This window comes from Capricornis sumatraensis, chromosome 7, assembly GCF_032405125.1.
Source record: "Capricornis sumatraensis isolate serow.1 chromosome 7, serow.2, whole genome shotgun sequence".
In the NCBI taxonomy this organism is placed as follows: domain Eukaryota; kingdom Metazoa; phylum Chordata; class Mammalia; order Artiodactyla; family Bovidae; genus Capricornis; species Capricornis sumatraensis.
The window spans coordinates 118349460-118374127 of NC_091075.1; the positions used below are offsets into that span (position 1 = coordinate 118349460).

General features: G+C 51.0%; 1 protein-coding gene across 1 annotated transcript in view; it reads right to left on the reverse strand.

Annotated features, from left to right (window-relative positions):
• Positions 1-307: 307 nt before the first annotated feature.
• RNF4 (ring finger protein 4) overlaps positions 308-24668 on the reverse strand; it is a 36328-nt gene continuing 11967 nt past the window's right edge. The window contains exons 2-8 of the mRNA XM_068975023.1: positions 22639-22783; positions 19550-19664; positions 12675-12754; positions 4102-4111; positions 3713-3872; positions 3068-3116; positions 308-2444 (exon numbers count right to left, since the gene is read on the reverse strand). Of these exons, the coding sequence (XP_068831124.1) occupies positions 2295-2444; positions 3068-3116; positions 3713-3872; positions 4102-4111; positions 12675-12754; positions 19550-19664; positions 22639-22647 (573 nt within the window). The 5' untranslated portion in view covers positions 22648-22783 and the 3' untranslated portion in view covers positions 308-2294. The remainder of the gene's footprint in view (positions 2445-3067; positions 3117-3712; positions 3873-4101; positions 4112-12674; positions 12755-19549; positions 19665-22638; positions 22784-24668) is intronic.

The window sequence follows — 24668 nt, forward strand, 5'->3', positions numbered from 1 at the left end:
TACTCCTGAGCTGGAACTGGCAAGACGGAGCAGACAGCCCAGCCTCACTTCTCAGGGGCTGAAGTTAAATTCTGATCGATTAGGGATTCCAGGGCCTGGACTTGCAGCTCCACCCAAGAATAACCCTCTTACCCACTGGCTTCTAAGCTGGTACATGACCAAGCCACCTTCCCACACGTGTGCCCCAAGATACACAAAGCTGGAGGTAGACAGGAATCATGTACCTTGGGCAAGGGTGCAGGGCGAGAGGTGAAATGGATCCCGATGAATAAATGAACACACGAAAAACGTACCTGGTTCAAGTTAATGATTTATTTTCACCTGTAACACTAGCAGAGAAGTCAAAAACAGACTGACAAACATGGATAACGTTTATAAACAGAACAAAGAAAGATCTGAACTATGTACACTGAGGGAGAGAAAGGGATTTTTCCGTATCAACTTTTCCTATTTTGCAATTTCTGAATAGTAGAAACTAAACATTTCCCCCCAGTTTAGTATGAAGGAACACAACTTTTGTGATCAACCATCTGTCCTTAAGCATAAAGTGTGAGAGATTTTGGCTGTGTAGTTGTCCTGGCTCCTGAAGTCTGGGTATTGTTAGAACATTAAAAAGAAAAAAAAAAAAAGTGTTCCATGAAGCCCAGAAAGAACTGCATGGGGACACTGTGTCTACTTAAACGGCAGACAGTGCCCAGCATGGTGACGAAACTGATGTCCTGCCTTCCTCGATTATAAGGAGAAAATAGTACTTTTATCAAACCAACTGGAAGTGAGCCAGTTATCAAAGTCAGAATGAAGCATGAATTTTCCTTTCACAGAGAAGGGACACTCCTTCGGCCCTGTTCAAAATGAATTCTGTGCTGAGTCCCCGCTCCTCCAGAAGAAAAAACTGAAGGTCAGTTATTGCTAGCAATGCCAGAGGCGGCCCCCTTCCACCTTGAAGCTGTTTCACACAGAAGGCTGTGGGTCTGGCTTGAAGCCCTCTGAGGAAGGAGGGGGTGGAGGTGGAGGTGGCAGGCTCTGCAGGGCTTCTCTCCCGGGAGCCACCCCCAGGCCACCACGCCACCTCCTTGAGGACCAGAGGCTCTCACACCTGGAGTTGAGCGGAAGGGTGTTATCTGGGCCCCCAGGGAGGAAAAATCTAAGGAGCAATCGAAGCCCAAAGGATCAAGGCCCAAAGGCCAGAAGAGCAGCTTCTGAAATGAGTATCAGTTGCGGGGGTGGCGGTACCCAGCTTGAGTCTGGAGAGCCGAGCTTTGAATCGCAGGTGGCTGTGACTTGGGCAACAGGATGGACGTGGGCAGCTGATAAGGCCACAGTGACTGCCACCGCTGCCTGGGTCTATGCTTGAGTAGACGTTAGGCAGTGGGAACTGAGGACCAGAGGGCCTATGGTAAACACAGGATGATTTTATCAGAAAAGAGGACACCCGATCACATGCCTGCCCCACTATGACTCCTGAGCCAGTGAGCTCAGGCACGGGGCCAGTTCCTGAGAACAGGCGGTGAGTAGGACGGGGCGACCCAGGCACCGCTCTGCAGGTGGCACGAGGCCTCCCAAGGACACTGGGAGTGCTACATCTCCTGGGCTGCTGGAAAGGAGGCAGAGAACGGGCTTTATTGCACATTTTGTTCTTAGAAAACTAGGGATTGCCCTGCCGAGGCCTTGGTGATCTGCAGGAACCTCTGACATCGATGTAGGCGGAATCATGGGTGGCCTCTGAATCAACAGGGGATGGAAAACAAAGTCCAGTGGTTGGTCTTTCCGGGGCCACGCTTGCGTCTGGGATCTTCAGACTGGATGGACCGTGTGTGGCTTGCGCTGCGGTGGGCAGACGCCTGGGACGAGGTAGCATGCCCAGGAGAGCTGGGCGGACCTGCGTGCTCTCTGGCCAGGGCTGGCGTTCCATGACACCGCCAGGTGGAAGGTGGGGCAAACTCTCCAAACGGGGGAAAACTTCTTGGCAAATGTGCAGCTTCTGAAAGAGGCTAGAACCATGACTCTTATTTCCAATGTGCCTGACTCCCTCTCTCCTACCGTGGAACCAGACTACCCAGGAGATGTCAACCAGCTGGGAGGGGCCTGGCTCCAGCTCCACGGCATCCAACTAGAGGTAACAAAGGATCTAAGATGGGGTTGGAAACAAGAGAGCAGTTTACATAGTGGACGTTGATTCTGAAATAGTCTTCTTGAGCTCAAGAAACTGGAGGCAGATGAGCCGCGTAAGGCTGCAGAGAGAGCCCAGCCAGGCTCTGTGCGGCCCCTTGTCTCTCCCGAGCACACTCAGCACCTCATATGTAAATGGGGTGGTACCGTTTGTGGCTCATCTTTTTCCTGCAAGTCGGGCAAGTGTTAGCATTCTTCAGGGAATCGCGGAGGCACTGGCTACAGAAGATGTGGCCACACTCTGTAGAAACAATGAGACGTCCATTCTGCACAATCTGGAAAACAAACAGCCTTCACGTCACATCCTGTACCTGAGCAGCCGGAGCCCCAGCGTCCACGCCCGCCTGTTCCTAAGGTGACGAATGAGCGGGGAGGGGCCGGGGGCTGCAGCAGGAAAGCAGGGAGGGGGTCTGGAGTACTGAGAATGCTCCTCTGAGGCTCAGGCAGGTACGGGCGGCGTCTCTGAAGCTGAGGAACAGGCAGGAACCAATCTCGGGCAGCGAGAGCCCAAGTTGAAGCCCTGGGGCTCCAGGAACCCCAGGCACACAGTGGGGCAGAGCCAGAGGGCCCAGGGCCACAGGAAACGCTAGCAGCTTCTGCCGAGCCCGGGCGGGGAACACACAGGACGGGCACTTGCACAGGGCAGTGCAGGGAACGAAGGGGCCAGAGTTCAAGACCGTGCCGCCCAGAGAGAGGGCACGTCCTCCCCTCACAGATGTGCGCCACGCCACGTGCCAGACCCAGCACGACTGCAGGACAGATGTGCGCCACGCCACGTGCCAGACCCGGCACGACTGCAGGACAGGTGTCAGAGCCCACCCGCGAGAAGTGCTCAACTCACTCCCTGCCTGGAGCACCAGAGACCAGGACCGGGGGCGACGCAGCTGAGCCTGCTTACCTCCGAGTACCCGTCCATGCAGATGGGACAGCTGACGGTGCCCGAGGGCCTAGAAGCACAGAGCTCACGTCAGGGGAGCAAGCCGGACGGCCAGCTCCTAACGCTGCATGGCTCCATCTAAGCCGCCCATGCCCCCTCCTCACAAGAGCCTCCTGCAGCCTGCCACAGCCCAGGCACTTGGGAGGCTGGCAGTCCCATGGCACAGGGGTCCTCAGAGAAAGGGGGGCAGAGAGCGCAAGAGAAAGTGCAGACAACGGGAGTCCCCCGTGCAGCACCCCCGTCTGGGGCAGGGGCTGGCTGAGCACCGCCTTCCTCCAAGCATTCCTGCTGCAGGAGGTGGGGGTGCTGGGGCTCACCCCCAGCTACTCACACACACCCTGGCAGTGCCTTGTGCACCTGGTCAGGTCATGGGGGGAACAGTGGAGCCCAGCCTGGGACCCGCCCACCACCCAGATGCGGCAGTAAGCCCTTCCTGACCCCAGGGGTCGAACCATTTGCCGAGGGGCCAGTATTTCTAAAACCCTGCCTCCGCCCAACCTCTTCACTGAAAACTGGAGGAAGAAGGGATCCTCATTCCCGGGACAAGCGCCCATGTGTCCAGAGGCTGCCTGGCAGACAGCCTGCCCCCAGCACGGCCCCTGGTACCTGAAGCCCGCAGCTGCCTCCTCCCTGGCGCTCCTGGGGGAGTGGGTGGTCACATACACGTCCTTGTCCCGGGCCAGCTCCTCCTCGTCACTGCTCACCACACAGCTATCCGCGTGGTCCTGGCGCAGCCGCCGGCCATTCCTCCTCGGCCGCCTCCTCTCTAAGGTGTGAGTCCTCGTTCAGGGAAGGGCCTCTCAGCCCCATCCCTTTCGGGACCAGCTGCCTTCCCAGCCGTCTTCCCAGGAGGGGCCCCCAACCCTGCTGCGAGCAGGCCAGAGGCGAGTCCCTCAAGCAGGCAGGGCTGCCCCAGGGGGTATTCCCGCCCACAGAGCAGGCGGGCCTGCAGCACCGCCCTCGCCCAAACCCAAGGAAGGAGGGAGACCACTCACCTTCAACAATCTTGGAAACAGGAGAAAAACAGAAGAGAAAGACACAGTTAACTTGACATATGATATTCTGTACTCTTTAAAAACTCTTCAACAATCAGGCTGACGCATTTGGGTCCCACGCGGGATTCTCAGGGGAGCAGCCAGGCCTTGAGCGGCTGAGCCTGGTGCCCGGTGCTAAGGAGTCCCGGGAGCTGGCACATCACTCACCCTCCCGGAGCTGCCCATGGCCTCTTCTGAAACAGAGGCTCCAGTGCCCACAGCGCCACGCTGCTGCGAGGACCAGGCGAGACCACACGATGCCAAGGGCACCAAGGGCGGCTGAGCCCACCACCTGCCCCGCCTATCCCCACACCCCACAGGCTACTGCCAGAGATGGGGCTTTACTAGGAGAAGGCTTTGCAGGGTTCATGCTTTACCAACCGGAGGTGGTCAGGCAGAGACCCTGAGAATAGCACATGCCACGCACGGAGACCAACCCAGCCCTGTGCTGGAGGCGGGTGGAGACCGGCAGGGAGAACCCTCCAGCCCAGGGCTGGGCTCCAGGCCAGTGGCCTCGCCACGCTTCGCGCACACTGTGGCTCTTACACGCCAAAGTCCCCGGCAGTCCTGCTGCTCCCACTGTCCCCAGCAGCATTTGCTCACTTCCTATCTGTGTCACCGTCTAGTAATTCTCACAACATTTCAAACTTTTTCATTGTTGTCATAATCATTATGGCTCTATCTGATCAGTGATTTCTGATGCAACTACCCTAACTGTTTTAGGGCACCACGAACCTCACCAATATAAGATGACGAGCTTAAGTGATAAATACGTGTTCTGACTGTTCCACAGACCAACTGTACCATGACTCCCTCCCTCTTCTTGAGCCTGCCTACACCCTAGACACAACAATACTGAAATTAGGCCAATTAGTCACCTTACAGTGGCCTCGCAGTGTTAAAGCAAAAGGAAGAGCTGCATATCTCACTTTAAATCCCAACCTAGAAATGACAAAGCTTAGTGAGGAAGGCACTGCAAAGGTTAGGACAGGCCAAAACCTAGGCCTCCTGCACCAGTCAGCTAGCTTGTAAATGCAAAGGAAAAGTAGTTCCTCAAGGAAATGAGGACGTGCTCCTCCAGTGAACGCACAGTGATAAGAAAGTCAACAGGCTTCCTGCTGCTGTGGAGAAAGTCGGAGTGGCCTGGACGGAAGATCCAACCAGCCACAGTACTTCCACAAACCAAAGCCCAAGCCAGAGCAAGGCCCTAACTCTCTTCAATTCTGTGAGAACATAGAGGGGCGAGGAAGCTGCAGAAAGTGTGAAGCTGGTGGGGGTTGGTTCCCAAGGTCGAAGGAAAGATGCCGTCTCTGGCACACCAGAGTGTGAAGGTGAAGCCCCAAGTGCTGACGGAGAAGCTGCAACAAGTCACCCAAAAGAGCCAGCCAAGACCACTAATGTGGGTGGCTACATTAGACAGCAGGTTTTCAGTGTAGACAAAGCCTCTATTAGGAGGAGATGCCATCCAGGACTTTCATAGCTACAGAGAAGTCAATGCCTGGCTTCAAAGCTCAGACTGACTCCCTTGTTAGGGGCTTAATAGCTGGTTGAAGTCAATGCTTGCTCACCATTCCAGAAGCTCTACACCCCTAAGCATGGCGCTACACTGACCCCCTGCCTGTGCTGCGTACACGGAGCACATTAACTGTGCACCGCATGGTCACTGAGCGTCTTGCCTGCTGACGCACACTGCTCAGAAAAGATTCCCTTCAGAACAGCCCCTCCCACGGACAATGCGCCTGATCACCTGAGAGCTCTGATGCGGATGGACAACCAGACGAATGCTGTTTTCTTGCCGAGTAACACAACATCCTGCAGCCCATGGATCAAGGAGGCATTTCAACTTCCAAGTCTTGTAATTTAAGAAATATATTTCTAAGCCTACAGCTGCCATAAACAGTACTTTCTCTGAGGGATCTGAGCAAAGTAAACCCAAAACCATCTGGAAAGCAGAGATATCACTTTGCCAACAAAGGTCTGTATAATCAAAGCCATGGTTTTTCCAGTAGTCATGTATGGATGTGAAAGTTGAACCATAAAGAAGGCTGAGTGCCAAAGAATATGATGCTTTGGAACTGTGGTGTTAGAGAAGACTCTTCAAAGTCTCTTGGACTGCAAGATCAAACCAGTCAATACTAAAGGAAAACAGTCCTGAATATTCATTAGAAGGACTGATGCTGAAGCTCCAACACTTTGGCCACTTAATGCAAAGAGCTGACTCATTGGAAAAGACCCTCATGCTGGGAAAGACTGAGGGCGAGAGAAGATGATGACAGAAGATGGAGGTTGGATGGCATCAGCGACTCAGTGGACCTGAGTCTGAGCAAACTCAGGGAGAGAGGGGAGGACAGAGGAGCCTAGTGTGCAGCAGTCCGTGGGGTCGCAGAGAGTTGGACACGACTTAGTGATTGAACAGCAAGCGAGTGTACAGTGGCCAGAGAGCCCCCTCCCTGGTGGTGACCATGTCCCCGTGCTCAGTGGGAGAGGAGCTCGGAGATGAGGCTTCTTGCACTAAGCACAAAAAGGAATGGACCCACACAGCCTGGCCTCCCAGCTCCAGGCCCCTCCTGTGACCTTGAGTCACCTCCTAGCAGATGGACAATAACATAATTTGTAGGATACAGCTACCAATAATATGATCTTTAATTCATTATTAGAAAAGAAATGATGAAAATTAGCAAAATAACTCAAAGAAAGGAAAAAGCAATGAATGAAAACAGACTTCTAAGAAAAAGGATACACAAAGCTAAAAGTTGGTTCTTTGAAAGATCTAATAAAACTCTGGTGATACTAATCTAAAAAAAACAAAAAAACAAAAACAGAAAACACAAACAACCAGTATCAGAAATGAGACATCACTACACATTCCACAGAACTGAAGACATTACAAATTTATGCCAATAAAAGTGAAAATTTTAGATGAAATCAACAAATTCCTACAAAGTATAATTAACAAAGTGAAGTGAAAAGTGAAAGCTCCTCAGTCGTGTCCAACTCTTTGCAACCCCATGAACTGTATCCCAACAGGCTCCCTCTGTCAATGGGATTCTCCAGAAAAGAATACTGGAGTGGGTTGCCATTTCCTTCTCCAGGGGAATCTTCCTGACCCAGGGATATCTTCCTGACCCAGGGACTGAACCCACTACAGGCAGATTCTTTACCATCTGAGCCACCAGGGAAGCCCAATAATTACCAAAGCACGAACACGTAGTTGCTCAGTCATATCCATCTTTTCTTTTTTTTAATCAGTGTGATACTCTTTATTCTTGGCTTTTTACAACTTGTGAAACTTCATGAAATAGTATTAACATCAGAACAATTCCAAATACATCTGAAAGTTTATAAAGAGTGTTCTAGTTATGTCTTGACCCATGTGAGTCAAAGATTTATTATTTTTTAACACAAAAAGTAATTTTTCTGTTACTATTTACTGATCAACTTGCATAAATAGATGAGAGATCTGAGAATAAAGAAAATGAATAAGACAAATGATTAAAGGCATGGGTGGAGTGTTGTAAAAAAAAAAAGAAAGCAACACATGAAGGGCTCCTGAAACCTGATTCCTCCACTGAAATAATTTCTAATAGAATCCTACATGCCTATCACAATTTATTCCAGCCTGTATGTCTCTCACAGGGCATATCCATCTTTTCAACGGCATGGACTGTAGCCCACTAGGTTCCTCTGTCCATGGGATTTTCCAGGCAAGGATACTGGAGTGGGGTGCCATGCCCTCCTCCAGGGGATCTTCCTGACTCAGGAATCAAAAGTGGACCTCCCGCATTGCAGGCAGCATCTTTACCGTCTCAGCCACCAGAAAAGCCCCAATAATTATCCAAACCTACTAAAACTCTGCTGCTACTAAAACTCTACTTCTGCTTTATTGACTATGCCAAAGGCTTTGACTGTGTAGATAACAATAAACTGTGGAAAATTTTGAAAGAGATGGGACTATCAGACTACCTTACCTGCCTCCTGAGAAATTTGTATGCAGGTCAAGAGGCAACAGTTAGAAATAACATGGAACAACAGACTGATTTCAAATTGGGAAAGGAGTACATCAAGGCTGTATACTGTCATAGCGCTTATTCAACTTATATGCAGAGTACATCACGTGAAATGCTGGGCTGGATGAAGCACAAGCTGGAATCAAGATTGCTGGGAAAAATATCAATAACTTCAGATACACAGATGACACCACCCTTATGGCAGAAAGTGAAGAGGAACTAAAGAGCCTCTTGAAAGTGAAAGAGGAGAGTGAAAAAGTTGGCTTAAAGCTCAACATTCAGAAAGTTAAGATCATGGCATCCAGTCCCATCACTTCATGGCAAACACTGACACACTTTATTTTTTGGGGCTCCAAAATCACTGCAAGATGGTGACTGCAGCCATGAAATTAAAAGACGCTTACTCCTTAGAAGAAAAGCTATGACAAACCTAGACAGCATATTAAAAAGCAGACATTACTTTGCTGACAAAGGTCCATCTAGTCAAAGCTATGGTTTTTCCAGTGGTCATGTATGGATGTGAGAGTTAGACTGTGAAGAAAGCTGAGAGCCAAAGAATTGATGCTTTTGAACTGTGTTGCTGGAGAAGACTCTTGAGAGTCCCTTGGACTGCAAGGAGATCCAACCAGTCCATCCTAAAGGAGATCAGTCCTGAATATTCATTGGAAGGACTGATGCTGAAGCTGAAACTCCAATACTTTGGCCACCTGATGCAAAGAACTGACTCACTGGAATAGACCCTGATGCTGGGAAAGATTGAAGGCGGGAGGAGAAGGGGACAACAGAGGATGAGATGGTTAGATGGGATTACCAACTTGATGGACATGAATTTAAGCAAGCTCCGGGAGTTGGTGATGGACAGGGAAGCCTAGCGTGCTGCAGTCCATGGGGTAGTAAAGCACTGGACACAACTGAGTGACTGAACTGAAGTACTTTCTCTGTAGAGTTCTACCAACTATCCAAGGAAGGAGTAGTCCCAATCTTACAAAATCTTCTGGAGAACAGAAAAAAGGTGCCCAAATTACTTTGTAAAGATACCAAAACTCTGATACCAGAACTTTATAAAGAAAAATTACCGACCACTAATCTTACTCACAAAAATAGAGACAAAGATTACATACAAAATATTAGCAAACTGAGTCTAGCAACATAGAAAAAAAAAATTATGTTACAACCACAATGCTTAAGTAGTTTAACACTAGAAACCAATGTAATTCTCCACTCCAACATATGAAAGGGGAAAAAAAAAAGTCACTAGATTAGACTAAAATTTCAACACTGATTCAGGATGAAACTTATAGCCAAACATGAAAAAAGAGAAACTTCTCCACTCTGAAAACGGTATCAACAAACCCAAAACGTTACAGCAGAGGTCTTATTTAATGGTAGAACCGAAAGGACTCTTCCAGGTTGTGAATGAAACAAGAATGCCCATGGCTGTCACTGTTTTTACTCAGCCAATAATGAGTTTTTTAGCCAGTGTGTTAAGGCCAAGGGGAAAAAAAAATAAAAACAAGAAGAACCAAAACCTGTTCAATGTACACAAAAAAATCAGAAGATTTACAGATTAAGAATTGTTAGACTAAAAAAAGAAAATTCAATTGCATTTCTTTATATTAGCAAATCATAATTAAAAAGAAATGAAAATCTGAAACACCATTTATAGCATCTTAAAATACTACATACCTAGGAATAAATCTCCTACCAAGACATGCAAAATCACTCCAGGGTATAAAGTTTACTGTGAAGTATCTAATCTTGGTGTTCAGTTGCTCAATCATGTCTGACTCTCTGCGACCCCACAGAGAGCAGCACGCCAGGCTTCCCTGTCCTTCACTATCTCCCAGAGCTTCCTCAAACTCACACCCACTGAGTGTGTGATGCCCTCCCACCATCTAATCTCATCTCAAACCATACACAAAACTCAATTAACATAGATTACAGACCTAAACATGAAACGTGAAACAGTAATACTTTTCCAATACAGGAACAAATTTTTATGGTACAGGATTTTCATCAACAAAATTGATAAATTCAACTATATTAAAATTAAGACCCTTTGTATATAAACCAAAAAGAGAAAAAGACAAGCGTCTGAACAGAAGATTCAATACACAACTGATGGCAGGCTCATATTCAGAACTCATTTAAAAAAGTGAGGCAAGGCAGGCAGCCACAAGGGAGAATGAGCGGAGATTCAGTTTAAAAAAAAAAAAGATCCCAACAGGCAACACACCGAAGAGGAAAGTGAGCCACCACTGAGCGCGGAAAGGCATGTAACCCCAACAGTACCAGGAAAGCACGTGGGAGACTCCAGGCAACACCACAGTGGCGGGAGCCTGGGCGGGGCAGCCTCTCTGGAAGATGGGGGTCACTGCCCAGCACCTGCTGAAGGCACACACCTGGACAGAGTCTGCACAGCCTCTCCTTCAGTCTTCAGAGGGCTCACCAAAGCTCCACTGTGGCCCTGGGGTGTACAGATGTGAGCTACTCCCAGACGGGGTCCACGTGGTACTTAGCCTACCCCCTGGATTCTGGGTGGCTGGTAAGATTACCCCAAACTAGGAAACAACACGATCATTTCACTCTCCTGAACGTGGCATCCGATGTAGCCCTAAACTCGTAACCCCTCTAATAGAGGCCCCTCATCTTGAGTTAGTAACATTACTAGGTATTCCAAGCGGATACCTAGTGAAAATTTCAGTCTAGGTATACTTTTCACTGTAAATCTTAAAAGTGGCATTTGAATTTGTTAAGGTAATTATCAATAAAAAATGAAGAACAATTAGATTAAAAGGGATGCTATCAAATCCCATCTCTTCTGTCTGAGAACACTGAGGCCACAGGAAGGGGGACTCCTCCAGAACCCAGGACCCCTGCTTCTCAAGCTGGTCTCCCCCACAACCTGCCCAGGCTCTCCACCTGCTCCCAGGACAGCCCCCAGTGCCAGCATCCCTGTCCCAGCGTCTCCCAGTGACTCTCCACAGGCACGACACAGCAGGAGGCTAGAGAGCTCAGAAAGGCAGCGCTTGGAGGGAAGGCAGATGAGCCATCAAAACAAAACCAGGGCGTAAAAGGGGCCATGGCGGTGCTGGCTAGTCACTCAGCAGCAGCCGCTGGCGTCCCCATGAGGGCAGAATCCTGGCCAGCTCCCCAGGGCCTGGCATGCCTCAGGTGGACACCAAGTGCTGGGCCAACAAGGACTGGTGGCCCTGTGAAGTGCTAATCAGCAACTGAGCTGCAGGCCTCAGCCCAGGTGCCAGACTCAGCTGTCTTCTCAGAACCTCGGGGAGCTTGCCAGGAACAGCAGCAAAGCTGGATGTATGCTCCTTAGAAAACACTCATAGGCCCAGCGGGGACCACTGGACAGCTAAGCCACTGAGACTTATCTCCAGGGAAATGACTGCCTCTTGCTCAGGAGCGGTGTCCCCGAGCACTCACGCATAATCCGCTGGGACAGCTGACAGGCTCAGCAGGAGCAGCTGCCCGGCCTTTGGGGTGGGGTGGGGGGTGGGGCAGATGCGACGGACAGACACACAGCCGGACAGCCCAGCAGTTTCAGACTGGGCCCAGAGTCCAAACCTCTTCACTTGTCAGGTCAGTCCCTGTCCTCACACACTTGCTTCTTTTGAAGGCTCGAAGCTTCTCGGAGTAACCCTGAGGTTCCAAGCACAGCCAGGATGGCCCCAAGGCCATGGGCCCCTAGGCCGAGGGGAGACTCAGCTCCCACAAACCTCCGCTGGCCCCAGCAAACCATCCTCAGCAGCACTGCACCCCCCCACCCCCCTCACAGGGGTCCCCCTCCGCTCTGCACACCTGCGCCCTCGCGGCATCCTGAGACAAGCGCACCCTCAGGAAGCGGGCGGGCTGAGGCAGACTCCCAGCCCACCCGGGGGAGGCACCCTGCTTGGTGGAGCTGGGCTGCAGGGCTGGCTCCCCCATCCCCGAGCAGGTCTCCTTCCTGGAGGCCACGCAGGGGCAGGCGAGTGCCCCGGGGCAGCAGCCCCCAGGCTCCACCCTCTGGGAGCCACAGCACCGTTGGGCGCCAGCGGGCAGTGCAGGGGGCCTGCCTGCTCCACGGCAGCGGCTTCCAGGCCTCAAGACCCGCCCTGGCAGTGCTCAGCGAATGTCCCCATTCCCACCAGCCAAGAGGGTGTGAACTCCCGTTTACTGGGCACCACGCTGGGTGCCAGGCACTCAAATAAAGGGTCCTTCCAACCCTCACAGTACCCTACTGACACGGATGGCATTATCCTCATTGTATGGAAACCGAAGGAGGCTAAGTCACTTGCCCCAGGTCACGCAGCTGTTGTTAAGGGTGGAGTCAGAGACTAAAGAGAGACGGAGCCTCAAAGTTCTCCCCAACTATGCAAAGGAGGCTCACTTGTGATTAATTAGAGCAATAAAGTTATGATAAATGATTTTCCTGAAACATGTTCCACCTTAAGTGCCTGTGACCAAGGGCTTCAGATGTGCCAGCCAGGGGCCCACCACCGAGAGCGCCAACGCTCAGGCTCCCCCACTTACCACAACGGAGTCATTGTGAGTCAGGTCGACGACCACAGGCTCTAAAGATTCACAGGTAAGGTCCACTATTTCATCTCCAGCTTCAAAATAAAGCATTTTAATAAGCTTTAGAGGAAAAGTAAAGGCATATTGCTCAGTTTCATTTATATGACAACTAACAGAACACGGCTTATACCAAACAAGCCTGGTCCAGTAGTAAAGGGGCAAGCAATGAACACTCCTCGAGCCCTGCTCTGAACAACACTGCGCGGTTTAACCCATACACCAGCCCTCCCTGTGGCTTCACACCCCACCCCTGCTCATTCGCAACAGAGAGGCAGCAGGTCGCCTGCGGCAGGTGGGGCGCACAGCCGGGGAGCCACCAGGCACGCTGGGCTTGGGCTTCGGCGCAGGTCTGTCTGGAAGCTCCGCTCCCCCGATCTCAGGTCAGGCTATACTCGGCACCGCAGAGGCTGTACTCTTCATCAGTTGCATTTTCATCTCCCTTTAGCCCACCGGCGCTTCCCAACTTGGTTGGGCCACAACGGTTTACTCACTGGTGCCCCAAAACCCCAACTTGCCAAGAGAGGTCGAGCCTGTCCTGACACTTGCCTGTGGGCCCGAGAGTACACTGCACGTCTCCCCATGCATGGGACACGTGGGAAGGGCATGTGCCAAACAGTTACCAGCACTGAGGTCTGGCAGTGCACAACCTCCATTTCTATAAACTGAAACAAGATTTAGAGCTATCTTTGCTTCTATTATTCATAACATTAAAAAGTAGGAGGGAAGAACTTCTAGAAATAATGGTCAATATTTGGGGTCAATATTTGAATATTAACATATTCAAATTTTTGTTCTCCTGGATCAAAAAGTTCACAGGAATAAATAATATATCAATGATTCCAAAATGATTTTATTTCTTTTAAAGAATAGTCCATAATGGATCTATCATAACTTACAGAACTGTTTCTCTTCCTGGTGAACACAGTTTTGGGTTCCTACAATAAAAACTATGCCAACGGGCAGCTTGTGCACGGAGTCCTGCACGTGGGCGTGAAGCACACCGAGGACGGAAAATGCCACCATGGAGAGCAGTGGGCCTCAGGCAGGCTGGAGACTCTGAGCCCTTTGAGAGGCACGCATGGGTTCAGTGTTCCACAGGAGCAGACTTCTGCACCTGCTGGGGGGGGGGAAGCAGGGTGGCCCATGGCTGTACGAGTCTGTCCGAAGTGAGATCAGAGACCAGAGACAGGCGGAGGCCTCACTCCCTGAAGGGCCATGACATGACCTCAGGCAAGCCGCTTCTCTCCAAGTCTCAGTTCTCGTGCCTCATAATTACAAAAGCAACCTTCCCGGATGCAGAGCGGAGGGACTGATGCAGGCCATCTGCCACTGCCCTGAGCAGCCAAGCAGAGGGGAAAGAGCCAACCCGCCTCCGCCCGCACCAAATGCCCCCCAACCCAGGAAGGTCAGTGCACAGGTCTGCCTTCTGCGGCAACTGTTGGTCTTAATGAAAGAGAAAAGAAACCTGAGTACTTCCTGAGGCCAAGTTTAAGTTGAGACACAACTTCAAAGAGAAAAGGTGGCCCCAGACAGTGTCCACGTCTACGCCGCACAGCCTCCGAGGATGGCTGATTAGGCCCAGGGGGCAGCTCTGGCTCACTTCAGCTTTGAATCGTGAACGGCGAGTCTGAGACCGTCGGTCTTATAAACACAGCGACTAAGCTGGACCTTGTATAGCGCATCTGACACGTACAGCTCTGAGTGTTCGTGTCACCTACTCATTTCAGAGCCGGAACAGCTCTACACAGAGCTACAGCATATACACGCGCCACGACCCTCGCGCGCACGCACACGCGCCACGACCCTCGCACACACACATGCAATGATCCTCACACACAGCCCCATTATTCATGTGTTCACACATGCCATGATCCTCACACACACACACGCCACGATCCTCGCACGCACGCACGCACACCACGACCCTCGGACGCACACATGCCACGATCCTCACACAGCCCCATTATTCATGTGTTCACATACGCCATGATCTGCACACATGCCGTTATCCTCACACACACACACACCATTATCTGCACGCACACACATGCATGATCCTCACATACAAACAGGCCATTACCTCATATATACACACATGCCACTCATTATCCGCGTGCACACAAACCATCATCCATGTGCACACATTATCCTCACACACACACACACCATTATCCTTACACACACGCCATTATCCTCCTATACACACACACCTCATTATCCACATATACATACACACATCATTATCCTCATATACACACCACTAACTTCATATACACACACACGCCATTATGCTTATATACACACCATTATCCAAGTAAGATGGTAGGTGTTGCAAGAGGGCATCAGAGGGCAGACACACTGAAACCATACTCACAGAAAACTAGTCAATCTAATCACACTAGGACCACAGCCTTGGCTAACTCAATGAAACCAAGCCATGCCCGCAGGGCAAACCAAGACAGGCGGGTCATGGTGGAGAGGTCTGACAGAATGTGGTCCACTGGAGAAGGGAATGGCAAACCACTTCAGTATTCTTGCCTTGAGAACCCCATGAACAGTATGAAAAGGCAAAATGATAGGATACTGAAAGAGGAACTCCCCAGGTCAGTAGGTGCCCAACACGCTACTAGACATCAGTAGAGAAGTAACTCCAGAAAGAGTGAAGGGATGGAGCCAAAGCAAAAACAATACCTAGCTGTGGATGTGACTGGTGATAGAAGCAAGGTCCGATGCTGTAAAGAGCAATATTGCATAGGAACCTGGAATGTCAGGTCCATGAATCAAGGCACACTGGAAGCGGTCAAACGAGATGGCAAGAGTGAACGCCAACATTCTAGGCATCAGCGAACTAAAATAGACTGGAATGGGTGAATTTAGCCCAGATGACGATTATATCTACTACTGCAGGCAGGAATCCCTCAGAAGAAATGGAGTAGCCATCATGGTCAATAAGAGTCCGAAATGCAGTACTTGGATGCAGTCTCAAAACAACACAATGATCTCTTTGTCTCCAAGGCAACCATTCAATATCACGGTAATCCAAGTCTATGCCCCAACCAGTAACACTGAAGAGGCTAAAGTTGAACGGTTCTATGAAGACCTACAAGACCTTTTAGAACTAACACCCAGAAAAGATGTCCTTTTCATTATAGGGGACTGGAATGCAAAAGTAGGAAGTCAAGAAACACCTGGAGTAACAGAAAATTTGGCCTTGGAATGCGGAATGAAGCAGGGTAAAGACTAATAGAGTTTTGCCAAGAACATGCACTGGTCATAGCAAACACCCTCTTCCAACAACACAAGAGAAGACTCTACACATGGACATCACCAGATGGTCAACACCGAAATCAGACTAATTATATTCTTTGTAGCCAAACATGGAGAAGCTCTATACAGTCAACAAACACAAGACCAGGAGCTGACTGTGGCTCAGATCATAAACTCCTTATTGCCAAATTCAGACTTAAATTGAAGAAAGTAGGGAAAACCGCTAGACCATTCAGGTATGACCTCCATCAAATCCCTTATGATTATACAGTGGAAGTGAGAAATAGATTTAAGGGCCTAGATCTGATAGATAGAGTGCCTGATGAACTATGGAATGAGGTTCGTGACACTGTACAGGAGACAGGAATCAAGACCATCCCCATGAAAAAGAAATGCAAAAAAGTAAAATGGCTATCTGGGGAGGCCTTACATATAGCTGTGAAAAGAAGAGAGGTAAAAAGCAAAGGAGAAAAGGAGACATAAGCATCTGAATGCAGAGTTCCAGAGAATAACAAGAAGAAATAAGAAAGCCTTCTTCAGAGATCAATGCAAAGAAATAGAGGAAAACAACAGAATGGGAAAGACTAGAGATCTCTTCAAGAAAATTAGAGATACCAAGGGAACATTTCATGCAAAGATGGGCTCGATAAAGGACAGAAATGGTATGGACCTAACAGAAGCAGAAGATATTAAGAAGAGGTGGCAAGAATACACAGAAGAACTGTACAAAAAAGATCTTCACGACCCGGATAATCACGATGGTGTGATCACTCATCTAGAGCCAGACATCCTGGAATGTGAAGTCAAGTGGACGTTAGAAAGCATCACTACGAACAAAGCTAGTGTGGAGGTGATGGAATTCCAGTTGAGCTGTTTCAAATCCTGAAAGATGATGCTGTGAAAGTGCTGCACTCAATATGCCAGCAAATTTGGAAAACTCAGCAGTTGCCCCAGGACTGGAAAAGGTCAGTTTTCATTCCAATCCCAAAGAAAGGCAATGCCAAAGAATGCTCAAACTATCGCACAATTGCACTCATCTCACATACTAGTAAAGTCATGCTCAAAATTCTCCAAGCCAGGCTTCAGCAATACGTGAACCATGAACTTCCTGATGTTCAAGCTGGTTTTAGAAAAGAAAATCCCATGGACGGAGAAGCCTGGCAGGCTGCAGTCCATGGGGTTGCTAAGAGTCGGGCACGACTGAGCGATTTCACTTTCTTTTCACTTCCACGTATTGGAGAAGGAAATGGCAACCCACTCCAGTGTTCTTGCCTAGAGAATCCCAGGGACGGGGGAGCCTGGTGGGCTGCCATCTACGGGGTCGCACAGAGTCGGACATGACTGAAGCAACTTAGCAGCAGCAGCAGAGGAACCAGAGATCAAATTGCCAACATCCGCTGGATCATAGAAAAAGCAAGACAGTTCCAGAAAAACATCTATTTCTGCTTTATTGACTATGCCAAAGCCTTTGACTGTGTGGATCACAATAAACTGTGGAAAATTCTGAAAGAGATGGGAATACCAGACCACCTGACCTGCCTCTTGAGAAATCTGTATGCAGGTCAGGAAGCAACAGTTAGAACTGGACATGGAACAACAGACTGGTTCCAAATAGGAAAAGGAGTACGTCAAGGCTGTATATTGTCACCCTGCTTATTTAACTTCTATGCAGAGTACATCATGAGAAACGCTGGGCTGGAAGAAGCACAAGCTGGAATCAAGACTGCCGGCAGAAATATCAATAACCTCAGATAAGCAGATGACACCACCCTTATGTCAGAAAGTGAAGAGGAACTAAAAAGCCTCTTGATGAAAGTGAAAGAGGAGAGTTGGCTTAAATGCTCAACATTCAGAAAACGAAGATCATGGCATCCGGTCCCATCACTTCATGGGAAATAGATGGGAAACAGTGTCAGACTTTATTTTGGGGGGCTCCAAAATCACTGCAGATGGTGATTGCAGCCATGAAATTAAAAGACGCTTACTCCTTGGAAGAAAAGTTATGACCAACCTAGATAGCATATTCAAAAGCAGAGACATTACTTTGCCGACCAAGGTCCGTCTAGTCAAGGATATGGTTTTTCCAGTAGTTATGTATGGATGTGAGAGTTGGACTGTGAAGAAGGCTGAGCGCCGAAGAATTGATGCTTCTGAACTGTGGTGCTGGAGAAGTCTCTTCAGAGTCCCTTGGACTGCAAGGAGATCCAACCAGTCCATCCTAAAGGAGATCAGTCCTGGGTGTTCATTGGAAGGACTGATGTTGAAGCTGAAACTCCAATACTTTGGCCACCTGACACGAAGAGCTGACTCATTGGAAAAGACCCTGATGCTGGGGAAGATTGAAGGCAGGAGAAGGGGACAACAGAGGATGAGATGGTGGATGGCATCACCAACTCGATGGACATGAGTTTGGGTGGACTCTGGGAGTTGGTGATGGACAGGGAGGCCTGGCGTGCTGCAGTTCATGGGGTGGCAAAAGTCGGACGTGACTGAGCAAATGAACTGAACTGATCCTCATATACACACACACACAGACACCATTATCCTCATATAGAAACACAATATTATTCTCACACACACATGCCGTTATCCATGTGTGCACACACACCATCATCATCATATACACAAACACACGCCATTATCCTCATACACACGTCATTACCCGTGTGTACACACATGCCATTATCCTCACACACACACCATTATCCACGTGTGCACATACGCTGCTGCTGCTGCTGCTGCTAAGTTGCTTCAGTCGTGTCCGACTCTGTGCGACCCCATAGACGGCAGCCTATGAGGCTCCCCCTTCCCTGGGATTCTCCAGGCAAGAACACTGCAGTGGGTTGCCATTTCCTTCTCCAATGCATGAAAGTGAAAAGTGAAAGTGAAGTCGCTCAGTCGTGTCCGACTCTTAGCGACCCCATGGACTGCGGCCCACCAGGCTCCTCCGTCCATGGGATTTTCCAGGCAAGAATGCTGGAGTGGGGGGCCATTGCCTTCTCTGGCACATACGCTATTATCCTCCTAAACACACATGCCATCATCCTCACACATACAACCATAATCCTGATACACACACACCATTATCCGTGTGTGCACACATGCAATTATTCTTACACACACACATACACACCATTACCCTCCTACACACAATTATCTGCACGCACACAAATGCCATTATCCTCACACACATACACACAACCATAATCCTGATACACACACGCCATTATCCGTGTGCACACATGCAATTATTCTTACACACACACATACACACCATTAGCCTCCTATACACACACACCATTATCCTCACACACACACAATTATCCTCATACACACATAAATGCCATTATCCTCATATAAATACACACACATCCTCACTCACACACATGCCATTATCCTCATATATACAAACATGCCATTGTCTGCAAGCACCATGCCTTAATCCTCATACACACCCCTACCCCCCATTATGCACCGTTTCAGATGAGGAAACAGGCCCACAGGTGTAGCCTCCACCAGGCCGGTGGCTCCCAACTGATGCTGAGGGTCGCTGGCAATCTTACCGCTTTCCACGAGCTCTATAGGTTCTGCCTCCAAGGCCATCTCAGGCGGGGAGGTGGTTTCCCGAGTTCGCTTCTGGGCTTGTCTAGAATTTACTGTCCCACCACGACGCTTTCTCTGAGGGTTTCCAGGGAAAAAGAAACAGTTACATAGCTTCTGACCAGTAAGATTTCTGCTAGAAAACTAAAAAAGGCCAAGTCACTGAGAATAAGCCCATAATGAACAGCCCTGAGGCTGAGGTCCTTTCAAAACTCGAGATTCTGGCACTGAATGCTCAGCGAGAAATCATCCAAAATACACAGGGAATACAATTCTATAAAGTGAAGCTCCTGTTATACAGACTGTTAGTCCGTCAAATGCGCATGCCACACCACTCCATGGAGGCCTCTGGCCCAGGCTGGAATCAGACCAGAAGCCCCTTCTTTTAACCGAAAGTTACAGACCTATTTCCCTTGGATTTGTATTTGGCCCACTGAGCACCTTTTGTCTTTCAGCCTAAGGCCTTCAGTTCCCCAAGTTTCTATTCCCTGTGAAAAGCAGGTCTCTTTTTGGGAAAGGGTTCTGGCCTCTAAATTTTTAGAATACTATCAAGTTGTAGTTTACACCCTAATAACCACTCCCCACAGCTCCAAGAACCAAAGTTTTTATCTATTTTTTCTTGAGAAGAGAACTTTAAAAAATTTTTTATTGGAGTATAGTCGACTCACAGTGTCGTGTTAATCTCTGCTGTACAGCAGAGTGACCCACGTATACACATATCCTTTAAGATTCCTTCCCCACATAGATCATTACCGAGTACTGGGTAGGGTTCTTTAAGCCATACAGTAGGCCCTCCAAGAACCAGTTTCAGTTCCTAGGGGCTTCCAGAGAGACACGCCTTCTGGAAGGTCAGAACCGCTAACCAGCACGTCTGCAGTCAGACCCCGTGTCAGGCTTCCGTGGCCCTGCACCAGGCGCCCACGTGCTCCAGCACATCTGGCTGCCCCCTGCATCTTCCTCAAGAGGCGGGGCCTCCACCCGCCTTATAGCTTTATCATCGCGCCCTGTGCAGCCCCACCAGCCCTGGCTCTGTTTCAGCGCTCCTCCCTGCCTTGTCCCGCTCCTCAGTGGCACTGGGCCCACTGTTTACAATGGGCGACATGGGGCTGAACTTCCTCACCAGTGGCAGCCCCACAGAGCTCTCCTAAGGATGAGGCGTCTGCACAGCGCTGAGCGCCAGCCGAAGACACCATCCCTACACTCTCGTGCCTCGCCAGGCATCCGCACCGTGGACACGCTGGCAGGACAGGGAAGTGTCCTCGGGACCCACACAAGATTAAGGAGTGCCCCTCACCCAGCCAGTCCTCGCTGGCAGCAGAGAAGCCGGCTTCTCTCCGTGTTCTAAGCGCTGCTCTCCTCTCACGGCCGCCCGAGGAGCTGCCTCCCAGCCCAGGGGGGCCTGGAGGCCAGGGGCAGCAGGGAGCCATTCCGTCCCTCAGGCCAGAGGTGAGGCTACCGCCGGGGGTTTCTAACTTTCCCCAGCAGCTACCAGATTACCTAGGGCTCTCCCCCACTCTCTTTGAAGCTGTCTTGATAGCTTCCTTCCCTGGAAAAGGACTGCGTCTTTCTCAGCAGACACTGCTGAACAGAGCCCTTCACGCCCCTACTGCGCAGCTTCTCTGATGGAGCAAGCAGCAGTCATGGGTCCTGGCCACAGTCTGAGTGCGGAGCCCTAAAAACCCCGTCCCGGCCACGGCAGCGATGCGTCCTGCTAACCCTCAGCGCAAGCCAACAGCAGTCCTCTCCTCTTTCAGCCTCCCCCTGCCCTCTTCACTGGACCAGCTCTCACACAGCTTTGAGGGGCTTCCTCGACTGGTAGCGCCACCGTGAGGCCATTCTCAAGCCCTCCTGCTGGCCACCTCGTGCCCCCGTCCTCCTCCCCCTTCCCCACAGGGAGCCCCCACTTCCCCTCCTCCTCCACCCGCGCGCCCTGGAGGCCAGGCTCAGGCAGCCTAGGACCCAGGAAGGCTCTGCCCCGCCCCGCCCGTTATTTTCATCTCGCTCGCCTGCCATTTACCAGCAGAGCCCTCAGAGGGCTGCAGCCTGGTGTTAAAGCTGACCACCTGGCCATTGCCACACCTTATTCACACTGCCCTGAGTGGAGTTTAACCAGCTTCTTCACAGCCGCTCACAGAGGCCACACTGCTGTCTGTTCAGAGTGCGGCTTCCAAGAGGAGGTGCCCAGGCTTAGGAGGCTTCCCTGCAGATAAGGGACTGAGGTGGGAGGTCACCTGGCCTTTAAAGGGCAGGTCCAGGGGTCTGGAACACAGCGGGCACTGCAGTGGTCAGAAGGGATGGACCAAGGGGAGGGAGGTGGGCCAGAACAAAATCTATAGGACTCCTACCACTCTTCACCCCGGGAGCGGACTGGTCAGCCTTCCCGCCACCCCAACACCTCTAGAACCTGGACAGAGGATGAGTCTCCCAGCTAGCCCACCAGCCGGGAATGCTCTGCTTCAGAAAACAGGTTTTCTGAGTTTACATCACACGAGCAGCATCACTAGTAGGGAGTAAAGCGGGGAGGGGGACCGTCAGGCAATCTCTGGACTCGAGGGGCTCCCGGTGACATCTGGGCTACAACAAACCAGAGCTACCTCTGCCGTCTAAAGCAGACGTTACACTGACTTACCCACTTCGGCCACTGAGCGTGAGAAAACTCACCAAGGGTTGTTCTCACTACCAATGCTGGCATCAGACCAAGGACTACGCAGGGAGCAGAAACAGGAGGAAAAGCGGGAAACTGGGCTTTAAGTAGCTAAATAAACCAGGGCCCTAACAGTTCCAGGATGCCAGCAGCGGCTCTGGAGGTGTGAAGTTTCAAACCCTCAGCCGTCCTTCTCAGCCTTCTGTCTTTAGAGCACCGACCAAAACACTGGCAACTCTGACCAAAGGCAAGCAGGCTGATGTAACTGCCGAAAGGTCCCATACACACTCTTCCAAGAATGAGGGTTACTCAGAAGCAGCTTTATGGTACTCTCGTAATTTAGGCGCACAAGGAATGAAGTAGGTGTTTAGTCTTAAAAAACAGAATCCATGAACTTGTAAAACTCACCGTACTCATGGTGCTCCTTGGCGTCAACCTACAGGAAAACACAGAGTCTAGACCAGGCCTGGCCTCAGCCTCTCATGCCTGCTGGTTACTCATCTTGACTAGCGCAGGGATCTGCACGCCAGCAGATTTCCGGAATCTTCAAGCCCTGGAAAATAAAGGCATCAAGTTGACAAATGCTGCACCTGTCTTACCGACAAGAGCGCTCAGCTCAATCGTCTACGGGTCCTTCCTGTCAGCTGCGCACTTTGCTGAGCACTTTATGCAATCACGTCCTAATCCACATCCTCCATGGGAGATACATACCCTCGTGGAATACAGGACAACGTAATCCCACAGCCTGCAAGCAGGACCATTAAGCCACCTCTTGCCCTCCTGGCTGCTGAAACACACAGACGCTCCTTGGACCACGGCCCCCTCCCTGCCTGTCTAGACTTGCCCCCGTGGGGCTAAGATGGGCTCTGGCCTTGTCGAAGTTGTGCCCACTTCCCCCAGGGTGTGCCAGGAGACAAAATGCAAATGGCAGGGTGCCAGCCAGCTGCTGGTCACTGGGTGACCTACTCTAGTTAGGCCGTTCCAGGCAGCCGAATGGTGATGACCTGTGACCCATTAGGGGAGCAGGCAGAGGGGACAAAGCCCAGGTCTCTGTTACGAAAGGAGAAATCCTGAACCCTCTTGCACAATCTGTGACGCGGCTTGCCTCACTCAAGCTTAGGAAAGCAGCTACTGCCCCATGACTCTGACTGCGAGAGGCTGGGGACCCTGAGCTCACGGCCTCTGGTTCACAGCTTCCTTGGATGCAGTGATCCTGCCTCACTGCACACGCTCTGAGGCTCCTGCCAACTGGGAGGGTGGGTGACGCTGAAGCCCCCTCCCATCTTGAATCCTCTCTGGAGTAATCAAGAGATCAATAAACAAAGGGACCTCCCCTCCCCCCCCCCCCCCCCCCCACCGCAACAGACACACACACACACAAAGACAAGAAACCCCTGCAGAGTCCTTCACAGCTTCTGGGAGAATGAGAATCAGAACTGCTCCATGTGACCGCACAACCCCAGAAAGGAAAGAGCTTCCGCCTCTCCCCAAGACTGGAAACTGGGGCCTGCTGCAGGTGCCCGTAATTCAGGGGAAGCGACAAGGGCCACCAGTCCTGACCCACCCTCCGTGCCCAGCTGAGACTCTGCCACTGGCAGCAGGTGAGCGGAGAAAAACCAAGAAATTGTGGGTTGGGAAGCCAGACAGGCTCCGGGAAAGGCAGAGAGTGCAGCAGGTGCGGAGGCTCCTGTAGAACGGAGGCCCCTGGTTCACTCAGGGCCCACCGAAGGTGGGGACTAACCCTGGAGATCTGAGTTCAGGGACACAGTGGCGAAAGCAGTGAAGGAGCAGCCGAGATGTGCAGATGGGCTTCTAGAGGGAGAGGCCTGAGCGCAGGGCAAGGCCGAGGGACCCGGGCAGGGGCAGAGGGGAGGCAGCGGCTCCGGGTCGGCCTGGCCGCGATGACGGGGGTTTGCACAAGGACAGGCGTTCTCAAAGTGGAGCCAGCATCAGGCTCACTCACCTGGAGGGTTTGTTAAACTACATTCGGATTCAGGAGGTCTAGGATGGGGCTCACAAGTCCCAAGGCAAGGCTGATGGAGCCACTGAGGGCCACGCCACAGAAGGCCTGTCTAGGAGACGGCCTGGGAGCTGGAGAGGACCAGTCATACACACGTGAGAGACAAGGACACGGGGCCTCTGCCAAACACCCTTCTCCTCGTGCCCGGGGCTGCCGCCTCCTCCACACGACCTTGCCAGCCTGGCACCCTCCTGCCCTACTGCCAACACAGCTGAGCAGCAGCTGACCCCACAGCCTTCCCCCAGGTCCCCATCAAGTCCCGACCCCTAAGCCTGGCCTGCGGAGTCCATCTGGCCTTTCAGTTAGAGCACACCCGCACAGCCAGACAGCAGGGACGGGGGTCGCAGCTCCAGACTCCTGCTTGTGGCCTTGGTGAGGCACCGGCTCCTCCGTGCCTCATCTGCCGTGAAGCCGCTCA